Genomic DNA, 24,775 nt, shown 5'->3' with positions numbered 1-24,775 from the left:
TGCCTCTCTGCCTACTTGTAATCTCTCTCTGTCAAATAAATAAATAAAAATTAAAAAAAAAAAAGATTCCCTACTATTATTGTATTCATATCAATGTGACTCTTTATCTTGATTAACAGTTGTCTTATGTAGTTTGCTGCTCCCTTACTGAGGGCATAAATATTTACAATTGTTAGATCTACTTGGTGGATAGACCCTTTAAGAATGATGCAGTGTCCAAGGTGCCTGGGTGGCTCAGTGGATTAAAGCCCCTGCCTTCGGCTCGGGTCATGATCCCAGGGTCCTGGGATCGAGCCCTGCATCGGGCTCTCTGCTTAGAAGGGAGCCTGCTTCCTCCTCTCTCTCTCTCTCTTTCTGCCTGCTTGTGATCTGTCAAATAAATAAAATCTTTAAAAAAAAGAATGATGTAGTGTCCTTCTTTTTCTCTGACTACAGTCTTTAGTTTAAAATCTAATTTATCTGATATGAGAATCACTATCCCCGCTTTCTTTTGAGGCCCATTGGTAAGAAAGATGCTTCTCCATCCCTTCACTTTCAGTCTGAATGTAGCCTTAGGTTCCAAATGGCTCTCTTGTAGACAACATATGGACAGGCCCTGTCGTTTTATCCAATCTGCAACCCTGTGCTGTTTTATGGGAGCATTTAGGCCATTCATGTTGAGAGTGATTACTGAAAGATACATTTTTATTGACATCACATTGCCTGTGGAGTTCTTGTTTCTATAGATTGTCTCTGTGAATTTCTGTTCTATGTCACTCTTGGGTTCTTTCTTCTTTTATAGAACCACCCTTAATATTTCTTGTAGTGCTGGCTTGGTGGTCACATGCTCTTTTAAACCTTGCTGGTCTTGGAAGCTCTTTATCTCTCCATCCATTTTGAAATGTAACCTTGATGGATAAAGTATTCTTGGCTGCATGTTCTTCTCATTTAGTGCCCTGAATATGTCTTGCCAGCCCTTCTTGGCTTGACAGGTTTCTGTGGACAGGTCTGACGTTATTCTGATAGACCTTCCTCTGTATGTAAGGAATCTCTTCCTTCTAGCTGCCCTCAGAAGCTCTTGTCTAAAATTATGATTCATCAGTCTCATAATTAAGTGTCTTGAGAGGTCTTTCTAGATCCATTGATCTTGGGGGGTGTTCTCTCTACCACTAGGGCACAAACGCTGGTTCCATTCCCCAGACTGGGAAAATTTTCAACCAGAATTTGTTCAACTATATCTTCTATACCTCCTAGTCTTCTCGGTTTCTCCACCCCCTCAGGGATCCCAATAATTTTGACATTGGAACATTTCATGGCATCATTTATTTCCCTAATTCTGTTTTCATGGCTTCTAAGTTGTTTCTTCCATGGCTTCTCCTGATCCTTTTTCTCTATCAGTTTATATTCTAGATCACTAATTCTATCTTCTGCCTCAGTTACCCTAGCTGTTAAAGTATTTAGATTAGATTGGATCTCACTGATAGCATTTTTAACTTCTTCCTGGGCAGCTTTCTCTTCTGCTCTTAGAGATTCTATGTTGTCACTAACGATTTTCTCCATCCTAGCCATTGCCTGCATAATTGTTACCCTGGAATTCCCTTTCCGACATACTGTTTATGTCCATATCCAATAGTTCCTTTTAAAAATTTATTTATTTAATTAATTTATTTGATAGACAGAGATCACAAGTAGGCAGAGAGGCAGGCAGAGAGAGGGGGGAAGCAGACTCCCTGCTGAGCAGAGAACCCGATGCAGGACTTGATCCCAGGATGCTAGGGTCTGGACCTGGGCTGAAGGCAGAGGCTTTAACCCACTGAGCCACCCAGGCACCCATATCCAATAGTTCTGATGGAGAGGGCACAGTCTCTGAATTTTCCCTCTGTTGGGCATTCCTCCTCCTACTCATTCTGGTGAGAGGTGGTTCAGGGGATGTATATCTGAATATATCAACCACCATCCAGGCAAGGTGCACCCTGGAATGCTTCTAAGCAATCAGAAGTCCCCACCAAAAAGAAAGAAAAAAGAAAAAGAGAGAGAGAGAGAGAGAGAGAAAAGAGAGAAGACCCAGCTGGAATGGGTCCCAAAGGTTAAGATTTTTAAGGTAAACAAACAAAAAGACCAACAAAAGTAAATCGCAAGAACAAAAAATCAGAAAAAGAACCCAGCCAAAATGAACCCCAAGAATAGGATTTATATAATACCAGAATAAAAACAAATACACAGAAACACTAACAGAAGAAAAAGATGGGGAGGGTGGTTATAAATCCTCCATGTGGGTGAGAAAGGTTATTTTGATTCTTCCTGGGTGTATCTTGGTATCTTTGTTAAAGGACTCAACTTTCCAGAGATAAAGGGAGATTAAAACTGGTTTATATGTATGGGTAGTATTGATTAAGGAAAGAGGATTACTTGGAAGTTTATATCTATGTTTTAAAAATAGAAAAAAACCACAGGTGTATGTATGAAAAAAGTTCAAGTGAAAAGATTATTATGGAATATGTTGTATTAAACCTCTAGTTGTAAGGGTTAGGAGGTTAAAAAATTAAAAAGCACAAGAATAGTGACAACGAATTAAAAATAAAAGTTGTATTTATGACATATACAGGTTTTAGGGCAATACTGGGAGTTTAATATATTGTTTTCCCCTGTATTGGAGGTTTACAGTTTTATGGGGAACCTGTCTGTGGTGGTTGTCCTCTTGTTCTTTTGGCTGGCTTTACAGGGAAGGGCCTGCCCTGTTTTTCAGTCAGTCTTGCTTTGGGTTGAGTCCTTCTGCCCCCTATCGAGGGGCTGCGCTCTGTGGAAACCAGTTTTTCAGGCTTTTGTTCTCTGGAGGTTTTGGGGTTTTGGTGGCTTTCTGAGGGTTTTTGGAGGTTTAGTGGAAAGCAAGCTGCACCCAGACCTCCGTCTCAAAGAGAAGCTTCAGTCTGCTCCCCTCTGGTTGGTCCGGAACACAGACTCCCCTTCTGCAAACTCCACTGAGCCATGCGACTCCCACAGGCACTACATGTCCCCAGCCACCCTCTTAGGGGTCACCTGAAGCACCCACTTGTCTCTGCATCCCTGTGCCACTAAAACCGCAAGTGTATTGGTCCAGGGAGTCTGCTTCCGGTGGCTGCCTTTGCCAGGACTGCTGTTTGGGATCACAACAGCAAATGTTGCCACTGCAGGATCACAACCAGAGATCACGCTGAGTTCCTTCAGGCCCTGGCTGGGAGAGTCCAGACCCTGCCTGTTCCTATAGACTGCTGGCTAGTGCCCAAACGGAGCTTTCTCAGGCACAGACGGGGAGTGGTTCAGACCCCTGTCGTGCAGTGCATGCAGAGCACAAAAGTTCTAGGAAACGCGCAGGCTGGTGCCATCACCAGACTCCCTCATGCAGGGGCAGGAGTGCACCCAGCCAAGGGGTGGTACAAGCCACACAACCCCAGGGGCTACACTGCACTCTCTCTGGCAGGGGTTGTCTTGGGCAGTGGCCATCCTGGGTCCATGGGCTTAGGCCCATGCCTGGACTTCCCAATTCCACCATTTGCCCCTTAAGATCTTTTGCTCTTTTTGAGTGCTTTTAACAAGATTCCAAGTTAATGCTGATCCCCAATCACAAGGCACTTTCGTACTGAGGTATTACTTTCCAGTGCCCCCTTCTGTTTATCTTCAGATATCAGTCCAAGGGTTCCCACTCCACTTTACCTCTCCACTGGTGTCTTCTGCCCCTGTAGAGATGCAGAAGTGTATAATCCTACATCTCAGGCTGATTTCATGGGTGATCAGAGTGTTCTGGTAGATAATTAGCTCACTTTAAGAGACTCGTTGAAACAGGGTTTCCTACTTCTTTGCCATCCTGCCCCTCCTCTGTTACATTCTAACAGATTTTTAAATGTGCTTGACATTTAAAAAATAAAATGGTTCTTTTTATTTATTTATTTATTTATTTGATAGACAGAGATCACAAGTAGTTAGAGAGGCAGGCAGAGAGAGAGGAGGAAGCAGGGTCCCTGCTGAGCAGAGAGCCCAATGCCGGGCTCCATCCCAGGACCCTGGGATCATGACCTGAGCCGAAGGCAGCGGCTTAACCCACTGAGCCACCCAGGCGCCCTCTTTTTTAAATGTATTTTGAAATAATTCATAGGAAATTGCAAAGATAACATAGGAAGATCATATATACCTTTCACTGAGCTTTTCCCCTTGATACAGGTGGTTATCATAACCAGGACACTGACATTGATAACATGTGAATAGTTCTATGCCATTTTATAATATGTGTAGATTTCTGTAACCATCACCACAATAAAAATAGAGGACTATTCTGTTATCACAAAGTTCTCACTCATGCTACCCATCTATAGTCATACCACTTCTTGCCCACTCCACTATCCCTAACCTCTGGCAAACACTAATATGTTTTCCATTTTTATAATTTTGTCATCTCAAAAATGTTATATAAATGGAATCATACAATATGTAACCTTTTGAGATTGCTTTTTTTCGCTCACCATAATGCCCTTGAGATCCAGCTAATTTTTGTGGATCAGTGGTTCATTCATTTTTGCCGCTAATACATGATATGGACTTACCCCAGTTTAACCTTTCCCCTATTGAGCAACACTTTGATCATTTCCAGTTTGGGGCCATTACAAATAAAGCTGCTGTGATTATCCTTGTACAGTTTTTATAAAGACATACATTTTCATTTCTCTGGAATAAGTATCTAGAGCCGTAACTGTTAAGTCACACCATTTGCTTAGTTTTTTTAAAGAAACTGCTTGTTTTCCAGAATTGATACACAATTATATATTCCTATCAGCAACGTATGAAAGATCTAGTTTCTCTGCATCCTCACCAACATTTGACATTGTCTATTTTTCAAATTTTAGCTATTCTAATAGGTCTGTAGTGATCTCTCATGGGGTCTTAAGTTGTATCTCTCTAATGCCTATTAATGTTAAACATCTTTTCATGTGCTTATTTGCCATCCATATATTCTGTACAGTGAAATGTCTCTTTGTCTTTCGCCTATTCTCTAACTGGATTGCTGAGTAGTACGAGTTCTTTATATATTCTCAATGAGTCCTTTATCAGGTATGTGGTTTGCAAATGTTTTCTCCCAGTTTTTGGCTTGTCTTCATATTCTTAACAGGGTCTTTTATAACTTAAGAGTTTTTACTTTTGATGTGGTCCAAATTTTTTTGGATTTCTTTTATGGATCATGCTTTTGGTATCATGTTAAAAATTCCTCACCAAGCCCTAGATCCTAAAGATGTTCTATATTTTCTTCTAAAAAGTTTTATAGTTTTACATTTTACATTTAAGACTATGACCCATTTTGAAGTGACTTTTGTATGTGAGGTTTAGGTTGAGGTAACTTTTTTTGGTCTCTATATATCTAATTTTCCAGCACCATTTGTTGAAAAGACTGTCCTTTCTCCATGCAGTTCACATTATTCCTTTGTCAAAAACTAGTTGGCCATACATGTGTGGGTTCTCTCTTCTGTTTGATTGATCAGTGTATCTATCCCATCACCAATATCACATTGTCTTCAAACTGAAAAAAGGGATTCCTCCCATATGTTATTCTTCTCCAAAATTATTTTAACTGTATGAGTTTCCTTGCCTTTTAGAAAATTTACATTTACACAAATATATTTATGTTTCATATGTAAATAAATATTTCACAGTCCATACATATATCAAGTCAACATGTTGTATGCTTTCATATATACACAGTTTATTCATGAATCATACCTCAATAAAGCTGGGGGGGGGTAAAGAGAAAATAGACCAAAACCTTGATAGAAAAGGGGGTAAAGACATGAACAGATAACTATTAAAAGATTTTTTTAAATGACCTTAAACATATTAAAACCTGTTCAAATTCACTCAAAGTAGAAAAATACAAGTTAAATAGCACTGAGATGCCCCTTCTCACCTATTAAATGGCTGAAAATTAAAATTTATGGCATGGAAACATACCCTGTAGCTTACAATGTGGGAAAATGGGCATTCTAATACATTGCTGGTGGGAATGCAACTGGCAAAACCCTTTTGAAGGGGAATTTGGCAATATTAAACAAAGCTACATTTACAGTTAGTTACAGAGGCACTGCTTCCCTATTTTGTGAAGGAACGTGCCTCCACAAAAATACCTATGTGCAAGATCATTTGTTGATGTGTTGTATGTAATTTCAAAACAATATATACAATTCAAAAGCCCATACAGAGAAGAGTGATTGAATAAATTATATCCATAAAATAGAGTATTATGCAGCCGTGAAAAAGAAAGAATGAAGACGCTCTCACTGAACTGCTATGGGATTATTTACAGGATGTATCTTTAAGTTTAAAGAGGAAAATGCAAAATGTTATGCTACATTTATTTATAAGAAAGAAGAGGATAGAGATGCCTGAATGGCTCAGTTCGTTAAGCATCTGCCTTCATCTCAGATCATGATCCCAGGGACATGGGGCTGAGCCCCACATCAAGCTCTCTGCTGAGCTTCTCCTCTCTGCTTCTCCTTTCCCTCTACCCTTCCCCATCACTCATGCTCACTCTCTCATGCACATACTCTCTCTCAAATAAATAAAATCCTAAAAAAAGAGAGGAGGATACAAGAAAATATACATGCATTTTCTAATTTGTGCAGAAAGAGAGGAAAAATAAACTAAGTACTATTAAGATAGGTGGTTGGGAGCTGGGTAGAAAGAAGTAGGACATGGAACAGATTAAAGGCTCAAGGAGGTATACTCTGCATACTTTTTTCAGTACACTACTGAGTTTTAGAATCATGGTAACATTTCACATATGCCAAAAATCATCATCATCATCCAAAATGTGGGGAAAAGCCCAAAATGAAATACAAACAGTAATACATGAATTTAGCTGTATTCAAAATGAATAATATCACCATGCCGATTAAGTTTAGATAAAGAAGTATAACCTAGATAATTCTAGAAAACACTATTTTGACCTCATACTGTAAGGCTAAAGAGAAAAAAAGAATTGAATACAAATATTATTTTTCAGTTTACATATGTGCTTTTCACAGAGACATGGGTTACTCTAATACTTTACATGTATTCTAGGAATTAGCCAATAAACATATTGTGACAAAGAAAGGAAAAGGAACTGGAGGTTTGAAAAGGGCTGAATGATTCAGAGTAGGGATGGTACAAAATATGACCTACCCAGAGATCTACAAACCCCTGCTCTGGAAACCTGTGGTTTCAATGACTCAAAAGAACAATGAATGACAGGAGAGGAAGACTTCCATGGGGACTGGGACTAAACAAATAAGGTTATAGCTTTTTCTTTTCTTGGTTTGTGATCCTGAGTCATAATACTGGCAGGACCTTTGAAAGTTTCCTCTCTGTACCAAGTTTTCCTTGGTACACTCCTCTATGAAGACAGCTGGAGCTCAATTAAGCAGCACTAAAATTTTGTGCTTTCATGAAGGTTGCAAAGTTAGGGCACTCCTGAGAAGAGAGAACACAACAGGAGTAGGAAGAGGCACAATCAAACTACAGATGTCCTCTTTTAACTCTCAGGATAGGAGCAGCTATCCTTGCCACAGGCAGCAAAGCTTTGAGCTTTAACCATACTATGTCACTGACAAAGATATGGATCTCAGGCAAGGCAACTGAGACAGAGGTAGAAGACTATTAGTTGTTTCAACTGGGCCATGAAAATTACAACTGTAGTTACTTTGCCTCCCTTTTGCTCTTCCTTCTATGAAATCAAGTGGTCATGGATAAGGTTTAGAGTGATTTTTCTTCCAAGAATTCTTGAATGGGCACTTGAGAATGAGCCCTTCCTACATTAAGCTGCATGACATATTTATAGCTGATAATAACTATTCTTCAAGGGGTACATTATAAATGGAAATCTCTTTATTATAAAACAGTCATCCCTAGCAACTTGATGATATTCAAACTTCTGAAAGAAAAAGCAGAAAAATTGTCCTATATTCTACTCATACAAGGAAAATATCCTCTTATTAATATGAAGCAAAAGAAAGGATTATTTATCAAGAACTACCATGTTTATACACATCAAAATGGGATACTAGGATTAGACATACCTTTTACTCAGGATGAATGGATGTTCAGAGGGTGAACTGCATTCTCTGTGACTATCAGCACTTGCTCAGGGGTATAAAGGGAGTCCGGAATTTATATGACACTGCCTTTGGCATTAAGACCATCTATACTTCAAAGAATTTTGGGCATATGGTTTTCAGCATATCTTTAAAATCAGGTTATTCTTGTACAGTGAGTGGAGATAAACAAGAGGGACTCTTAACCACTTCACAATTTCAGAGCAAAATAGAACCCTCTTCCTTTTCAATGTCGTGTATGTGGTCACTACCCAAGCATGCAGAAATATTTACTGTAGTTGACAGTATGCAGTTCCAAGTGTGGAATAATAATGCTACCAAGACAATACGATGGTAACGGATGTTCATGTTAACAGGTACAAGAAGAAACTAAATGTACTGTAACCCAGTATTATTTACTAGGTTAAAGATATAGACAGAAAGAAACCTAGTGAAAAAATCTCCCTGAACTTGCAAGAAACACTTCAAAATTTTAACTGCTAGAGAGACTGGCATCTTTTTAGAAGAGTGAGGTGTAAATGTCATTCATATGATCATTGGCCAAAGTCTTGGGAAGTACCAGGCCATGCATTTCTTTTCATTTTTTTTTAAGATTTTATTTATTTATTTGACAGGGAGAGATCACAAGTAGGCAGAGAGGCAGGCAGAGGGAGGGGGGGAAGCAGCTTCCCTGCTGAGCAGAAAGCCCGATGCGGGGCTCGAACCCAGGACCCTGGGATCATGACCTGAGCCAAAGGCAGAAGCTTAACCCACTGAGCCACCCAGGCACCCCAAGCCACGCATTTCTTAGTGGGACCTGCATTGCTAAGAATTCAACCAGTGTCGAATCTTTCTGTCATAAAAATATAACACATTTTACAGCTTTTATGGCTCACAAGCTTGGCCAAAACTTGGGAATGAAGCATGACCCTGTGGGCCTGCAAGTGTCATGGCCAGAACCTCTGACCTCTGAATGAATTTCTTACTGTAGATAAGGGCTTCAGCAACTGCACCATTGACTACTTCCACTGACTATTGCATAAGCACAGAGGGTATAGCCTGTTTAAAAAAACCTGAGCTCCAAAGCTCCTTTGGAAAGCCATATTGGGGGAAAAGAAAAGACAGTTAATAAGGGAAAAGAATGTGATTGTGACAGGGTCCTTGGTTATTAAAAGGATCACTACTGTCTGTCTTCATGCCAGTGAAGGAAGGTTCAGATAACACATTTGGGATCCTTCTAAAAAACCAGCATATTTCTACACCCTGCTGCCTCAGAGTAGATGAGTGTGACCTCCCAGAACACTGAAATGGCATTTCCAGGTAATGCCAGACAGATACAAGGAAGGTGGCGTTCCTTACAAAGAACAGGTTACTATTACCAGGGCTGGTGCTGAAGCCTGGAGAATTGGTGTGTTAAAATCTTTGGAAAGGACAAAAAGGTAGCCTGGAAAGTTGCAAAATGTGAAAGGCTGTTGACTGAATTAAAAAACATCAAACCTTACCCAGTTCCCCATGTAGGACATGTGGTATTGGAGTGCAGAATTTTTTGAAGTCATGGACAGAGCTGTTGAGAGGGATGGTACCCAACATCATTTACAGATCTATATTAATCAAACCTGCTTAGATACCTCTATACTCTACTATGACTACAACCTGGACAAGTGTCATGGAGGGGTATTTGCAATAATTTTATGAATATCACTGTGTCTACATCCATACCCCTCCTACATGTGAATCTAGGGGCTTGGGGGGCAGTTTGAATAGTGGCCCAGCTCCATGTGTCTGCTCTGACTCTCTGTATGACAAAAAGCTTATAATCCTAATCTGGATCTTGCCTAGCCTTTTACTGTCTCTCATTCCTACTATGTTTTTGTTTACTTACATCCATAGAAGATCTAAAACCAATGTCTGTGCAAAAAATTCATCAGAGAAGCAAGATGAACAAACCTGAAAAACATTTCATCATTACCTTCTTTCTGATAATAAAGCCAAATATGAAGTGATACAAAAAAGACATTTCTAAAAAATATTTTATTTATTTGTGAGAGAGAGAGAGACAGAGAGACAGAGAGCAAGCGCGAGCAGAGGAAGAGGAAGAAAGAGACTCCATACTGAGCGTAGAGCTGTGGGGCTCAATCCCATGATGCAGAAATCATGACCTGAGCAGAAATTAAGAGTCAGATGCCCAACCGACTAAGCTTCCCAGGTACCCCACTTAAAAAAACTTTTTAAGAATCAGACTCCGTAGTTCTGGTGTCCCTCAAGGTCTACGGAAATAGGAATTTTTTTTTCCATCTGCCACCCCAAATGTTAATACTTACTCATGTTTTAAATTAAAAGAATTTAAAGAAGCTTCCTATGTGAAGCAATCTTTCTTGTTCTGTGCGACCCAGAAATCAGGTTTCCAGAACTATGGGGCAATGACAGGCCTCAAGATGTGATCTTGAAGTAAAAAGGCCAGGTCACCCTCCACAGTAAGGGTGAAGCTCATGGCCTCAAACCTAAAGATCTGTTACTGATCTCCCTAACATTTCTACAGAGAGTTCCTTCGGAGTTATTTCTGGAACTTAAGTTTCATAGTATCCTATCTAATTCACCATTGTAATCTACTCTGTCAATTATCTCTAACCTTGAGGATTTTTCCTTGGACAGACCAAAGGAGTAAATTAGGTGCGAAGCAACTCGTTATTAGTTCCAGGTGTTTTAGTTGATTGTCATTCCAGCCACTTTGTCCATTTGGCTTTTCTTCTTTGTTTCGGCATCTTAGTATCTGATGCCCTTAGTATCTGGTTTTGTTCATAACTTTAAAGAGATCAAACACCACTTGTTGTGTGATTAAAGAAGAAGGGTGGTCCCTGGCTGGCTCAGTCAGTTAAGTGTTTGAATCTTGGTTTCAGCTCAGGTCGTGATATCAGGGTCCTGGGATTGAGTCCTGTGTCATGCTCTATGCTCAGCATAGAGTCTTCTTGTCCCTCTCCCTCTGCTCCACCCACTGCTTGCACCCTCTCTCTCAAATAAATAAATAAAATCTTTTAGAAGAAGAGGAGGAGGAGAAAGATGATGAAGGAGAGGGGAGGGGGAAGACGAAACAGGTAGACATTCTTGCTAGTGAATGAGGCTCTGCAGTCTGAGAATCTTTTCTTTCCCAAAAGGTTCTTTCTAGCCATTCATTCACTTATTCATTCATTTATTCTATAAACATACATCGAGCACCTACCATTAGGTTAAACCATGCAAAACTGATGATATTAGGTCATTTGCACCTACAAAAATGCTAAGTTCATATGGTTCAACCAAATTCTATGTCCAGGGACTATGAAACCTACCTTTGGACTTCTGCTTATAAATGGGAGTTGAGAGTTTTTGATACCTAAAGTTTCTTTTAATCCTGATTTCTCTTAGATAGTATTATCCCTTGTAACTTCATGAGATTTGCCTTAATTTCCTAGAGCAGATGGTTCCTACTGTCAAGACTTAGAACAGCACTGAACAAATAAGAGAGGAGGCTGTGCCTGAGGATCCCACTGTCAGTTTTTTGGTAGTTATTGTCCTCGCTTCTTCTGAGTTTCAAAAACTCTTCAAAAAACAGAAACCCAGGACTTTCTTTGTCCAACTTCAGAGAGAATAACAATACTAGCAAAATCTCAGCAAGCTGCTACATGCCACCCTACTTCCCACATGACCACAGAGTAGAGAGCCTGGAAATGGCATATGTAAGTAATAACTTGGAAATTATCCAGAAGAGATTTAAACAAATATAGTATTCACTGAGGTGATAGGAGTCTATCTCTTAGAAGGAAAGTGACTTTACCTCCCTGAACAAAGACTTTAGTGAATCTGAGAATAACAGAGAGATCCTGCCCAATTCAACAAGAAAAGTTACTAACCACAGCACTACAACCTCTTTCACTTCCATAGTTTAAGGCATGGTTGGAAAGACCTGAGATGTTGTTCCCCAACACTCTTCTCAATCCATTAATGTGGAATAATTCTGGTTCCTGGATGTTCCAGTATTACAGTTTCAAAGAATGGTGGAGGGCTGGTATCAAAACCAAGGGCAGACTCCATTGTATCTAGGCCCCTGCTATAGAATCTCTTCTGTGAGCATAATAATGGTGTTTGGGTGTCTGCATCACGCCGAGCCTGTTGCTTTAGTTGGTAGAACTTGTATTGTGTCCAGCTATATACTCCACAGTTGAGAAGACCCTGGGATGATGCTGTTAGAGCCTGAGGAGATGAAGTGATGGAACCCATCCTTCAGGTTTTCAGAGATCCAGGGAATCGTCCCCATTCCCCTTATTTATAAAGAACTGTTATATTTATTTTATCTCAAACAGCAAAATCTGGTGTCAGTTTTTCATATTTTTCTAGTTCTTTTTTTTACTATGCTCAATTAGCTAAAATATAGTACATAATTAGTTTTTGATATAGTGTTCAACAATTAATTAGTTGCATATAACAGCCCGTTCTCAACATAACACATGCCATCCTTAATACCCATCACCCGGTTACCCAATCCCCCCCCCCGCTTTGTTCTGTAACCCTCAGTTTGTTTCATGGTTCCGACTCTCATGGTTTGTCAACCTCTCTAATTTCATCCCATTCTAGCTCTTCCTGAACTCACTCTTTGCACTGTACCTTGTTATGGATGACTGAGGGTTGGTCATACTTCTTGGCACATACATAATGAAAATGAATGGATTTCAATCCCCTTTCTCATTACCCCCATTTCCCAGGTCAGGCTTGAGGAAAATGCCCTATCAGTATAGTCAAATAACCCAAAAAAAGCTTCATAAGTCTAATAAAAGAGGAAAAGAGAGAACTGTTCTATCTCTGTCTTCCTCTTTCCTCATTTACCTGGAATAGCTAATCTATCCCATTCAATTCGCTTTGGGTGGGAGAGAGATTATGTCACTATCAGTGTTTCATAAAAACATTATCTGGTAGATTTTGGTTTTTTGTTACCCATTCCTTAAAAACACACCAATAAAATGAAGTTAACCAGAGATACATATGCTCTGGAATGCATGGCAACACTTTCACAGAAGTATCTACTTTATCTGTGAGGAAAACTTCACACTTTTCATAACTGAATATAAATAATACATTTTTCTTTTTTGCAACACAGAAATAAATACACTAAGGGAAAAAACTGTGCTTACTGAGTAATGTCAGTGTAAGAGAACAGGATAAGAGAGTGTAAAAATGGATACTGAAGGTGTTACCTGGAGAACACAGAGGACCATGTGAAGCTTCATGTCCTGTAGCTTGGTCAACTTTATGATCACCAGAATGACAGCTGTGAAAACACGAAGTATAAATCTTCTTTCCATCCCTACCAGTCTGAGCATAAAATTCCCCAGTATAGGGACACCTGGGTGGCTCAGTCGGTTAAGCATCTGCCTTCAGCTCAGGCCATGATACCAGGGTCCTGGGACTGAGTCCTGCATGGGGCTCCCTTTGCCTGCCACTCCCGCTGCTTGTGCTCTCTCTCTCTAATAAATAAAATCTTTACAAAAATCCCCCAGTATACATGCCTATGCACCATGATAAATAAGGGTACAGGCATAATGAAGACTAGGAATGAGATTAACCAGTAACATGAACCACTGGGCCTCCCGTCTCCAACTTCCATTCCTCACTGACTAAACTTTGCAGGTTACAGTGTAGCAATGTTGGTTAAGATACACTATGGGGAGATAAGTTACACTTCTTGGTGCTTCAGAATTCACCAAGATCTTTCATAAGTACTATTCAATCTGATCTTCATTATATTTTGTGTACTAGGAGGGACAGGTGTTAGTATCTCTGAACTCTATCAGAATGTTTCCTCTCTAAGGTTGCATCTCATGTCTAAAACACAGGAAGAAAAAGAAGAAAGTGGGACCAACATAGATTTTACAGTTGGACAGGAATTTTACAAGTTGCAGTCATTCTTCTTGGTGAGACCACTTTGCTTCATCAGAACCCAATAGGTGTCCTCATTATTGCCCAGCTCTTCCTTCTAAGATACCCACCTGGGCCCCAGCAGCAAAAGAAGGCCAATGGGTAGAAGCGTACTCGCTGCTCCACAATGTGAATCACTGCCCACTGTTCACTCCCCAGGAAGCCAGTTTTTTTCACAAACTTTTTATAAAGGGTCTGGGCTTGGATGAGTAAGACCTAAACAGGGGTACATCAATGAGTAGTTTGCCTGAGGCTTGGTAAAACTTCCTAGCTCTAGCTTCCTATTGTTATAGGGGGATCACCTCTCTCAGGATCTGACAGCAGGAAAACTTGTTCTCCTGTTTTTACCATCTAAGACTGGATTTTTCTGAAAGAAAATCATCTTCAGAGTGAACTTTTCTAGCCCAGGGGAAATGGATAGATATTAGCCAAACCTGTGGTTACCATGTTCAATACATAAACTTTACATCAACTCACAGGCTCCCCTCCCCCCAAAAAAACTGAGGCTAATCACAGTATATATAGGAAGTTAAAGCTAAGATCTAACCAGGCCCTCTTTTAAAATGCTTTACTAGAGCCTGTGTTAGAAAGTATTCTATGCTTAATACCCTTAAAATAAATACATCAGCACCATGGCTGAGCTGAAATTCTCAACTCAAAGCAAAATAAAGTTTTAGGAAGTCTCTTCTTGCCCTTAGATGGAAAGGGGGACTGTTTTCCCCTTACATCTGGGGGCTCTCTATATAAGCTAATGGAACAAATATAAATCAGTTCAGACCTCCAATGTGCTTTCTGTGGGAAGTAAATTAGGTAATAATCTTGGTAACAAATCTGACAAATCTAAAATTCTCCCTAATCATCCAGACCCACTCTCTAAGTTAATAAGCCAATTATTTCATTAAGTTTAGCCATGTAATTTCATTTCCCCACAGACATAGGAATCAAAAGAAGGCTTTCACTTATTTGGGAATATTAACATCTAGTAGAACCAGTTCTGAAGATTGCATTATTTAAAAAAGCAATCAAGAATCCCCAGGGTAGGGGCACCTGGGTGGCTCAGTGGGTTAAAGCCTCTGCCTTCGGCTCAGGTCATGATCCCAGGATCCTGGGATCGAGCCCCACATCGGGCTCTCTGCTCAGCAGAGAGCCTGCTTCCTCCTATCTCTCTCTCTCTCTGCCTGCCTCTCTGCCTACTTATGATCTCTATCTGTCAAATAAATAAATAAAATCTTTAAAAAAAAAAAAAAAAAAAAAAAAAAAAAAAAAAAAAAAAAAAAAAAAAAAAAAAAAGAATCCCCAGGGTAGCGGCACCTGGGTGGCTCAGGTCATGGTCCCAGGGTCCTGGTATTGAGCCCCGTATCAGGCCACTGCTCTACAGGAAGCCTGCTTCTCCCCTTCCCACTCCCCACCAACTCCCCACCTCCACTCCCCCTGCCTGATCTCCTCTCTCGATGTCTCTTTCTTTCTGTCAAATAAATAAATAAATTATTAAAAAAAAAAAAAAGAATCCCCAGGGTACCAGGCTATGGGATACCTGCCTCTCTTGTCAATTAGTTCTAAGTGAAGATCAGAATCATCTTAATATAAACTATTCATTTCACCCTCTTTACAAAGTTGCTGATTTGAGCTAAGCTATCTCCACAATTTATTTTTAAATTGTTAAAGGAAATTCTCCATAATTTTATTTTGTTCACAAGTGCCAGCTGCACTAGCAAAAATTCCCTCATTATTTGGAAAATAATCAAATTAAATCACAGCACATTTCTAATGTTCTAGAGCGTTATACTTGACATATACTATAGAGTATACATGACATATACTAATTTTCTGGTCTGGTCTTCCATGAGGATCCACAGGAACATATATTAATTAATCCTAGAGTGAGCATAATTCTCACGTAATGACTAGAGACTCTTTCCCCCCTAATCATTTAATCTTGGGAAGTCCAAATACTGAGATAGTAATTAAACTGTCAATTATCTCTTAGCTACTTTTTTAGTTCTAAGACTTTAGGAAATGCCTCTCCATCCCATTTTTCCCAGTCCCTGGGAATAACGTCCCATCGCTCCCAATCCCCTCTCTTTCCATAAGAGCAGATGGCACCATACCACAATGGTGAGGAGGCTGAGGAGAAAGCTGGTCAGGAAAATGGTGATCCCATAAAAATAAAGTGTGCTACAGACAGATGTGTTGGCAGAAGGCAGTTTAGCCATGGCTGATGGTGGTGAGAACATCAGAATACACCTAGGAAGAGAATCAATGGACAGGACCACTATTACAGATATGACACTAGAGAGATACATATTTGGTAAAACAAAATTTATTAAATATCCAATTTTACTTACCATTCTGCTAACCCTGGCCCATAATACCTTATTCTTTCTTATAGATACATTATCTTCCAGTAACTTCACATTATATTCCTATTTATGTATCTTTTGCTTTGATTATACCTTGTTCTATAGACTCTACCAAGGTTCCATAGAACCTTGTTCCAAATACAAGCAACTTGGCCAGAATGTATGTAGAAAGTCTTTTCCATCTCTATATATAGAAAAGAAAAGGTGCAGTCTACCAAAGAAATGACAGATTTGGCCCTTGCTTACCTGTGGCTCTGGCTGAAGTTGTGGAAACATTCACTAACATTGCCCAGACAGAATACAGGTATCATTAACAGAAGAGGTATCAGGCTGGGAGGGACAAAAAAAAAAAAATCACCTTAATAGTCCAGCATTTTTATGGCCTTTCCCCATCACAAAATACTCTGTTCTTCTCCCAACTCCATCACCCCTCCACTCTCCACAAATCTATATATATATATATATAATATATAAAATACATTATGTATAACATATAACAAATATATATTCATATATATATGAAATCATATAGATATAATTTCTTCAAGAAAAATGCTTCAAAAACCTTATATATAGGGGTGCCTGGGTAGCTCAGTGGGTTAAAGCCTCTGCATTTGGCTCAGGTCATGATTTCAGGGTCCTGGGATTGAGCCCCACATCGGGCTCTCTGTTCAGTAGGGAACCTGCTTACCCCTCTCTCTTGCCAACCTCTCTGCCTACTTGTGATCTCTCTGTCAAAAAAAAAAAAACCTTATGTATACTTTTTGTCCAATTGGTGGGTAAGTGGAGTGGAGAATGCATTTCCTACCTAAATTAATGAGCCCTACAATGGTGTCAGAGAGTCTCTGGGTGTGGATCAAAGTGAAAGGAAAAAACCTAACAGGGAGTTATGTGCTAACTTTCCATGGCCACCAGGAATAACTTAATTTTCAACACCCCATTTCTAGGAGCTTTTTCAAAGCATACACTTAAATAACCAATTATTAATCCAGCTAAATACAGCCAGCTCCCTATAAGAGGGAAAGATCCAGAAGTAAAAGTTATAAACTCTAATGTCAACTCTGACATGACTACTACATTAGGTGAGATCCAGACCCTTCTGAGGGTAAATAGTTCCAAGACTCTCACCCAGTGTTATAAAGGTGGATGAGATCTTGAAAGCTATCTGTTACAACTCTTTATGATATAAAACGGAATTAGAAGTCCAAAGACATAAAGCGAAATATTTGTTGAAGATCACACAGAGTTAATGGCAGAATTAAGGTTAAAATCTGAATCTAAAATTGCTTGCCTATTCTACCTGGGAATATGGTTCCAATGATCATTTATTTGTTGCTTCTAACTCAGTAAGGCTCTGTGAGGACCTAGGAGTGATAGACTCCATGGAAATGAAGGGCACGTCCTATTTGTTCTCACCTAGACCACAGAATAATGAGTTTACACCTTGCTAGGAAAGGAAAGCAAAAACCTTACCTTGACAAAATGATGGCTATTTGACCAACATGACAAGTATAATCTATAACCTGTGAAAAAAATAAATATGAGTAAAGTCTTAGTATACTGTCAATCATAATAAAATAAATATCAGATCATTAATTATCACTTGTACAAACAAAAATTCCCAAGAGCCTGCTTCTGTCAAGCAATATTTGCTATAAAACTCAATTAAATAGATAGTTCCTTAGCATTGGAGACAAGAGAATTTTATCTCTATTACTATAATCTAAAAAGTACAACAGCAACAGCAGCCACAAGGAAAGCCTGTGGGAAGTAGCTTAATATAAGACTTGGATACCAAAATAAATTCTTTAAAAAAGAAAGGTAAATATGAAATCATACAGTACTCCTCCATCTTCTAATAACAGTTCAATCCTATTCTCTTTTAGATCCAGGGAGGTGTGGACTTTTCAGACCTTAAGAATGGAGCAGAAGTCTATGTATAAAATGACCAGCAGAAAGCTTAGTAGGCCAGGATTAGCATAAAGGAGGGAGGTCAAATAAGCCCTTTGGATATAACATCTATTAGACTCTAGAAGAAAGAACATTCTAAACACCCCCAGTTGTGTTAGACACTGAAAAATAATTTATAGAAGAATGTTGTCTACCCACTGGAAGTTTATGATAAAAGAATTTGAATAGAACACCTTAAAGTGAGAATAGACTAGAAAACAGCTTTTTTCTGTTCTGAGGTAAGAGATCCTGTTATATTCTAGAATGGCATTGTTAGGGGCGCCTGGGTGGCTCAGTGGCTCAGTGGGTTAAGGCCTCTGCCTTCGGCTCAGGTCATGATCTCGGAGTTCTGGGATCAAGCCCCAGCAGGGAGCCTGCTTCCCCCTTCCCTCTCTGCCTGCCTCTCTGCCTATCTGTGATCTCTGTCAAATAAATAAATAAATAAATCTTTAGAATGGCATTGTTAAAAATCAATAAGCATTAAGTGAGCAGTTAATCAATAATCAGAGATGGGTAATTGATTTGCCCTAAAAACTATGGATCAGAAAGAGTAAATGATTTCAAGTAAAACAGTCACTGTTGACTTTAAGTAAAATGAGAAAAGTAAAATCAATCTTGGGTGATCTCTCCTACCTGTGTCCCGTCTTCCCTTTTTATTCTATCCTCTACCCATCAGGCTAAACTGTTTTTTGTTTTTGTTTTTGTTTTTTTAATAAAGATTTTTTTTTTTTTTATCAGAGAGAGAGAGGGGGAGAGAGCGAGCACAGGCAGACAGAATGGCAGGCAGAGGCAGAGGGAGAAGCAGGCTCCCCGCTGAGCAAGGAGCCCGATGTGGGACTCGATCCCAGGACGCTGGGATCATGACCTGAGCCGAAGGCAGCTGCTTAACCAACTGAGCCACCCAGGCGTCCCCAGGCTAAACTGTTTTTAATTCTTGTTCTTACCTTACTGTCAATGAATCTCTGATTTAAAAAAAAAAAACTTAGGTAATAGTACCATTTATTCATTCAACAAATTTTTATCGAGTTTCATCATGCATATGATAGTATACCACTTTCATTAAGTCTAAAACTGATCTGTAGGCTCTAGAGAAAGGTATGTGGGTAAGTTCTCCAGATTAATTTACTCCATGATGCTTTTAAACAAAAAATCCCCTTCAAAAAAACCAAAACAGAGGTGTCTGGTTGGCTCAGTTGGTGGAGTATGCAACTCTTGACCTCGTGGTTGTAGGTTCAAGCCCCATGTTGGCCACACAGATCACTTAAAGATAAACTCTTTTAAAAAACCACCATAGAATGGATACTATAGAAATAAGAAAACTAGAATATTTAGTGAGATTTATACAATAAGATTAAAATATACAATGACAGCCAAAGAAATGAAAATTGCTAACATCATAAAAATGTTTTTTTAAAAAACGATTTTATTTATTTGAGAGAGAGTGAGAGAGCATGAGCAGGAAGAAGGGGAAGAGAGAGCAGGGAGCCTGAGGTGGGGCTCAATCCCAGGACCCCAGGATCAAGACCTGAGCCGAAGGCAGACACTTAACCGATGGAGCCACCAAGCCGCCCCTATAAATGTTTTCTACCAAGATCACTTAGTGATATACCGAAAGGATCAGGAATAAGAAACTATACAATGGAATACTATTTAGCACTAAAAAAGAATGAGTGACTTACATATGCTATAATGGATAAACTTCAAAAGCTTATAAATGAAATCAATCAGACACAAGAGAATATATATTGGATGATTCCATCTATATGAAATGTCCAGAAAAGGAAAATCTACAGAGTCAGAAATTAGATTAGCAGTTCCCTAGTACAGGGGGTGGGTAGGAAATTAGCAATAAATGGTCATGAAGAATTCAATTAGGGTGAAGAAAATATTTTGGAACTGATTTATGATATTATTTTACAAGATAGTAAGTCTTCTTTAGAAACCACTGGATTGTAACTTAAAATAAATGAATTATGTGATAAGTAAAATATGTATGCACACACAAAAAAATCCATATGTACTTAGTGCTCTCCTCTCTTTTATAAATGTCATACTAGACAGTGCACCAAACTCTCTTTGAACCAAAGAAGGGAAGACAACTATTCCCTGGATCCACCTTGTTTTCTGATTACCAAACACGAACCCTTCTGCTCTTCTGCAAACCACCATCTGTTATCCACACATATTGAAGAATTATAGCAGAGCAAAACAGACATTCTCCCTTTCCAACACCTGGAGCCCAAATCCCATGTGAGCAAACTGAGCACCTTCCCTGACTCTACCCAAGATCTTATTCTTTACGCTAGCAGCAGTGCCGGACTGGCATGGAGCTAAGATGACGGAACAAGGCAGTAATGACAGTGCTGCAAATAATGTTTCCTATAATCAAAACCTTTTTATTTTTTTGATGGCAAGAGAGAAGAGGAAATCTTTTCAACAGAATGGAGACATGACTTCTCTTTTATTAAGCTCCATGAATTCACCTACCCAGTCCTGAGTGCTTGCACTGTTTATCAAGAATATATGGATTTGTTTCATCATACTCTTTTTTTTTCCATTGAGGCATTTTATTTGTACATACGTATTAAACCCCTAGAAAAAGAATTCCAGGATTTTCCCTCCTGTGTGTTTTCATCTTGCTTATTCATGGTCCATGATACCAGCTAAGGTTGTCAGTACAATGAAGCCAAACTGGTAGGACAGAAGAAGCAGGTTATTCTGCCATTTTTCTACATCTTTCAGTTGTACATTAAATTGGGACTGATCATTCCACACTTGTTTAACCTGCCCCTGAGGTTTACAACAATTTCCCCCACTCTGTGATCATCAATAATTTCAAATTCGCCAATGTAATCATGCTTCATCATCACAGTGAGAAACCAGACGATGACTTTGGAGCACAGCCTAATAAGAACCTGCATTTTGTCTCTCTTTTCAGCATTTTTTTTTAACTTATTTGACAGACAGAGATCACAAGTAGGCAGAGAGGCAGGCAGAGAGAGAGGAAGGAAAGCAGGCTCTCTACTGAGCAGAGAGCCCGATGTGGGACTCAATCCCAGGACCCTGGGATCATGACCTGAGCCGAAAGCAGAGGCTTTAACCCACTGAGCCACCCAGGTGCCCCTCTTTTCAGCATTTTTAATGCTCTTAAGAGCATGTACCAGGACATTCATGCACATCATTATGGTGGCACTAAAGACAGAGGAAAGAAGGTGGGAGGGGTGAGCCCACAGAATTATGGGTAGCATAGGTTTTTTTTTTTTTTTAAGATTTTATTTATTTATTTATTGGGCACAGAGAGAGAGAGATCACAAGTAGGCAGAGCAGCAGGCAGAGAGAGGGGGATGAAGCAGGCTCTGCACAGAGCAGAGAGCCCCATGCATGGCTCTATCCTATGAACCTAAGATCACAACGGGAGCTGAAGGCAGAGGCTCAACCCACTGAGCCACCTAGGCAGCTCAGGTAGCATACTGTTCTTAACTATCAACTCTGAATAAAACTTACCAGTGGAAATGTGCTCTGTCCATTCTGGTTGTGTCTCATCCTCAACTCTTTGTACAGATACCAGATGTAATTGACGGTGTAAAGAAATGAGGAAATGTAGAATATCTAGGTGAGAATAAAAAAAAAACCTCATAACTGTTATAGTCTGACTTCTTTCAATTTATTACATTATCTTCTACCATAAGAATCCTACTTAATGGTCTATTAGTAATGTACCATCTAATATCCATAACGTGCAAAACTGGGCCATGTCTGAGAATTCTACCCAGGCCTACCTATTTTATGTCTTGGATTCCTTATTTTATCCTTTTGACTATTTAGAGAAATCACATCATTAGCCACCTTTTCTCACCCAGCTGTTCTATATTTACAAAGATATCCTAGAGTATTTTTCTATTTTATTTTTTAATTGGAAAGACTGTAAAGATTTCCATTTCTAATAATTTGAATTATTTGAACCAGTTTCCCATTTTAAAAAAAACTAAACATAGGGGGCACCTGGGTGGCTCAGTGGGTTAAAGCCTCTGCCTTTGGCTCAGGTTATGATCCCAGGGTCGTGGGATCGAGCCCTGCGTCAGGCTCTCTGCTCAGCGGGGAGCCTGCTTTCACCTCTCTCTCTCTCTGCCTGCCTCTCTGCCTACTTGTGATAAATAAATAAAGTCTTAAAAAAAACTAAACATAGTAGATGAAATATTTTTTAGATCCTTAAAAGGATCAAAGAACTGACAAGATAGCAATGAATAAGCAGGACAAAATCCCAGAGAAAAAAATTTCCGCTTCCATCTTTGATGAAATAATAGAAATAGAATTTGCCCTTCAGCCTTAAAAACTAAAAATTGGAGAAAATATATGGAAAATCCTGTTTTCAAATATTAGGGTAACCATCAGTCCAGAACAGTAATCCCTGAAAGAAGAAAAACAAGCAAACGACCCAAATCACTGGCAGGAAAAAGTGAGTGCCATGAAGGGGAAACCAACAGATGGGCTGTCTTGGTGAGTGAGGAGGCAGAGTTCAGAGTTTGGAGAGGCCAAAGCAGCTATAATATATGAAGTAGATTATCAAAGAAGAAGTAGCTACACAGGTATAGTGCTCTGGAGATTTGCAGTGGTACCCTCAAGTCCTTGATTAAGTACTGATCTATGCATGTGAGACAGAAAACCATGAAGACCAGGAACAGAACAACCACAGAGGAATAGGTGAAACAATCTCCAAAGCAATAGTTTGTGTTTCCATCACTCAGAGTGGAAAGATGTCCTAATACATAGGCAGGAAATGAAGATATTACAGCATAATAAGGTAGAATCATAAGAAGAGTATTGCCTCACGAATGGGACAAAATTAGCTGTACATGGAAGACTGCCTGAATCAAAGTTTAAAAGTATGTCTTAGAAAAATAAGCAAGTCTTGAAAGCATCATATAGATTCAGAGTTCACTACATCCAATCCCCCCCAAAAATACATACATATATATATGTATGTGTATACATACACACACACACACACACACACACAGAGCAGATTTCACAATGTATATATATACAATGTATATATATACATTGTATATATACAATGTATATATATACATATATACACATACACATACACATATACATATACACATTGTATACATATACACATATACACATATATGTATGTGTATACACATATATATATACAATGTATATATATACATATATACACATACACATACACATATACATATACACATTGTATACATATACACATATACACATATATGTATGTGTATACATACACACACACACACACACACAGAGCAGATTTCACAATGTATATATATACATTGTATATATATACATTGTGAAATCTGCTCTGTCTGGCATCTAACAGAAACTCAACCAGTAAAATTGGTAACCATTTAAACTAAGATCAAGAAAGAACTAGAGTTGAGGTACCTGGGTGCCTTAGTTAAGCATCTGCCTTTGGCTCTGGTCATGATCCCACGATCCTGGGATTGAGCCCAGTGTCCAGCTCCCTGCTCAGCGGGGAGTCTGCTTCTACCTCTCCCTCTGCTCCTCAGCCCACTCATGCTCTTTCTACCTCTCCCTCTCAAACAAATAATATAAAAGAAACGAAAAGAAGAGAAGACAAGAGAAGAGAACAGAAGAGAAAAGAAAAGAGAAAAGAACCACAGTAAAATTAGGGGTAGCCTGGGTGGCTCAGTCATTAAGCGAGTGCCTTCAGCTCAGGTCATGATCCCGAAGTCCTGGGATCAAGCCCCAAATCCACATTGGGATCCCCACTCAGCAGGAAGCCTGCTTCTCCCTCTCCCATTCCCCCCTGCTTGTGTTCCCTCTCTCTTTGTCTCTCTCTGTCAAATAAATAAATAAATAAAATCTTTTTTTTTTTTTTAAAGAAATCATGAAAGTACTGCATAGTGCTTTCAGGAAAAAAAAGGAGGCTATAGTACACAGCTTATTTTGTTTTTGTTTCTAATTTTATTTATTTATTTGAGAGAGAGAGTAAACAATAGAGAGCACACAGCAGAGGGAGGGGCAGAGGGAGAGGAAGAAGCAAACTTCCCTGCTGGGGAGGGTACCCAACAACATAGGGCTTGATCCTAGGACCCTGGGATCATGACCTGAGCCAAAGACAGACACTTAACCAACTGAGCCACCCAGGTGCCACTATGCAGACTGTTTTTATGAACAAAGAATTAAGCTGATTATAAAACTTCTATAGAGATACTACCAAAAACAAAGAAAGAAAACCACAGAGCAATATAATCTTCATGAATAGATACAAAACACTATCAACTGAATACATCAATAAATAAAAAGAAACACATAACTAACAGTATAATTAATCTGAAGAATGAAGGACAGATTGACATTTAAAGTCAATTAATGAATCCATAATGAGCTATGATTTCACACCTACTAGGATGGATATAACTAAAAAGATAA

The 24,775-nt window shown here is 39.2% G+C and overlaps 1 protein-coding gene across 7 annotated transcripts in view; it reads right to left on the bottom strand.

Moving 5' to 3' along the window:
* TMEM116 (transmembrane protein 116) overlaps positions 1–24,775 on the bottom strand; it is a 139,307-nt gene that overhangs the window by 59,869 nt on the left and 54,663 nt on the right. For 4 of the 7 annotated variants that reach the window (XM_032311242.1, XM_032311243.1, XM_032311239.1 and 1 more), the window contains 7 exons: positions 21,830–21,934; positions 17,849–17,898; positions 16,622–16,705; positions 16,124–16,259; positions 14,087–14,231; positions 13,295–13,368; positions 11,079–12,296 (listed from right to left, as the gene is read on the bottom strand). In XM_032311242.1, the coding sequence (XP_032167133.1) occupies positions 12,045–12,296; positions 13,295–13,368; positions 14,087–14,231; positions 16,124–16,259; positions 16,622–16,705; positions 17,849–17,898; positions 21,830–21,934 (846 nt within the window). In that variant the 3' untranslated portion in view covers positions 11,079–12,044. Of the gene's footprint in view, positions 1–11,078; positions 12,297–13,294; positions 13,369–14,086; positions 14,232–16,123; positions 16,260–16,621; positions 16,706–17,848; positions 17,899–21,829; positions 21,935–24,775 lie in introns of those variants that run through there. The other 3 variants (XM_032311241.1, XM_032311245.1, XM_032311244.1) reach the window with 2 other exon arrangements.

Source organism: Mustela erminea, chromosome 13 (genome assembly GCF_009829155.1).
Source record: "Mustela erminea isolate mMusErm1 chromosome 13, mMusErm1.Pri, whole genome shotgun sequence".
NCBI lineage: Eukaryota > Metazoa > Chordata > Mammalia > Carnivora > Mustelidae > Mustela > Mustela erminea.
The sequence above is the reverse complement of the archived record's forward strand: the minus strand, read 5'-3'. Positions and strand labels throughout refer to the sequence as shown.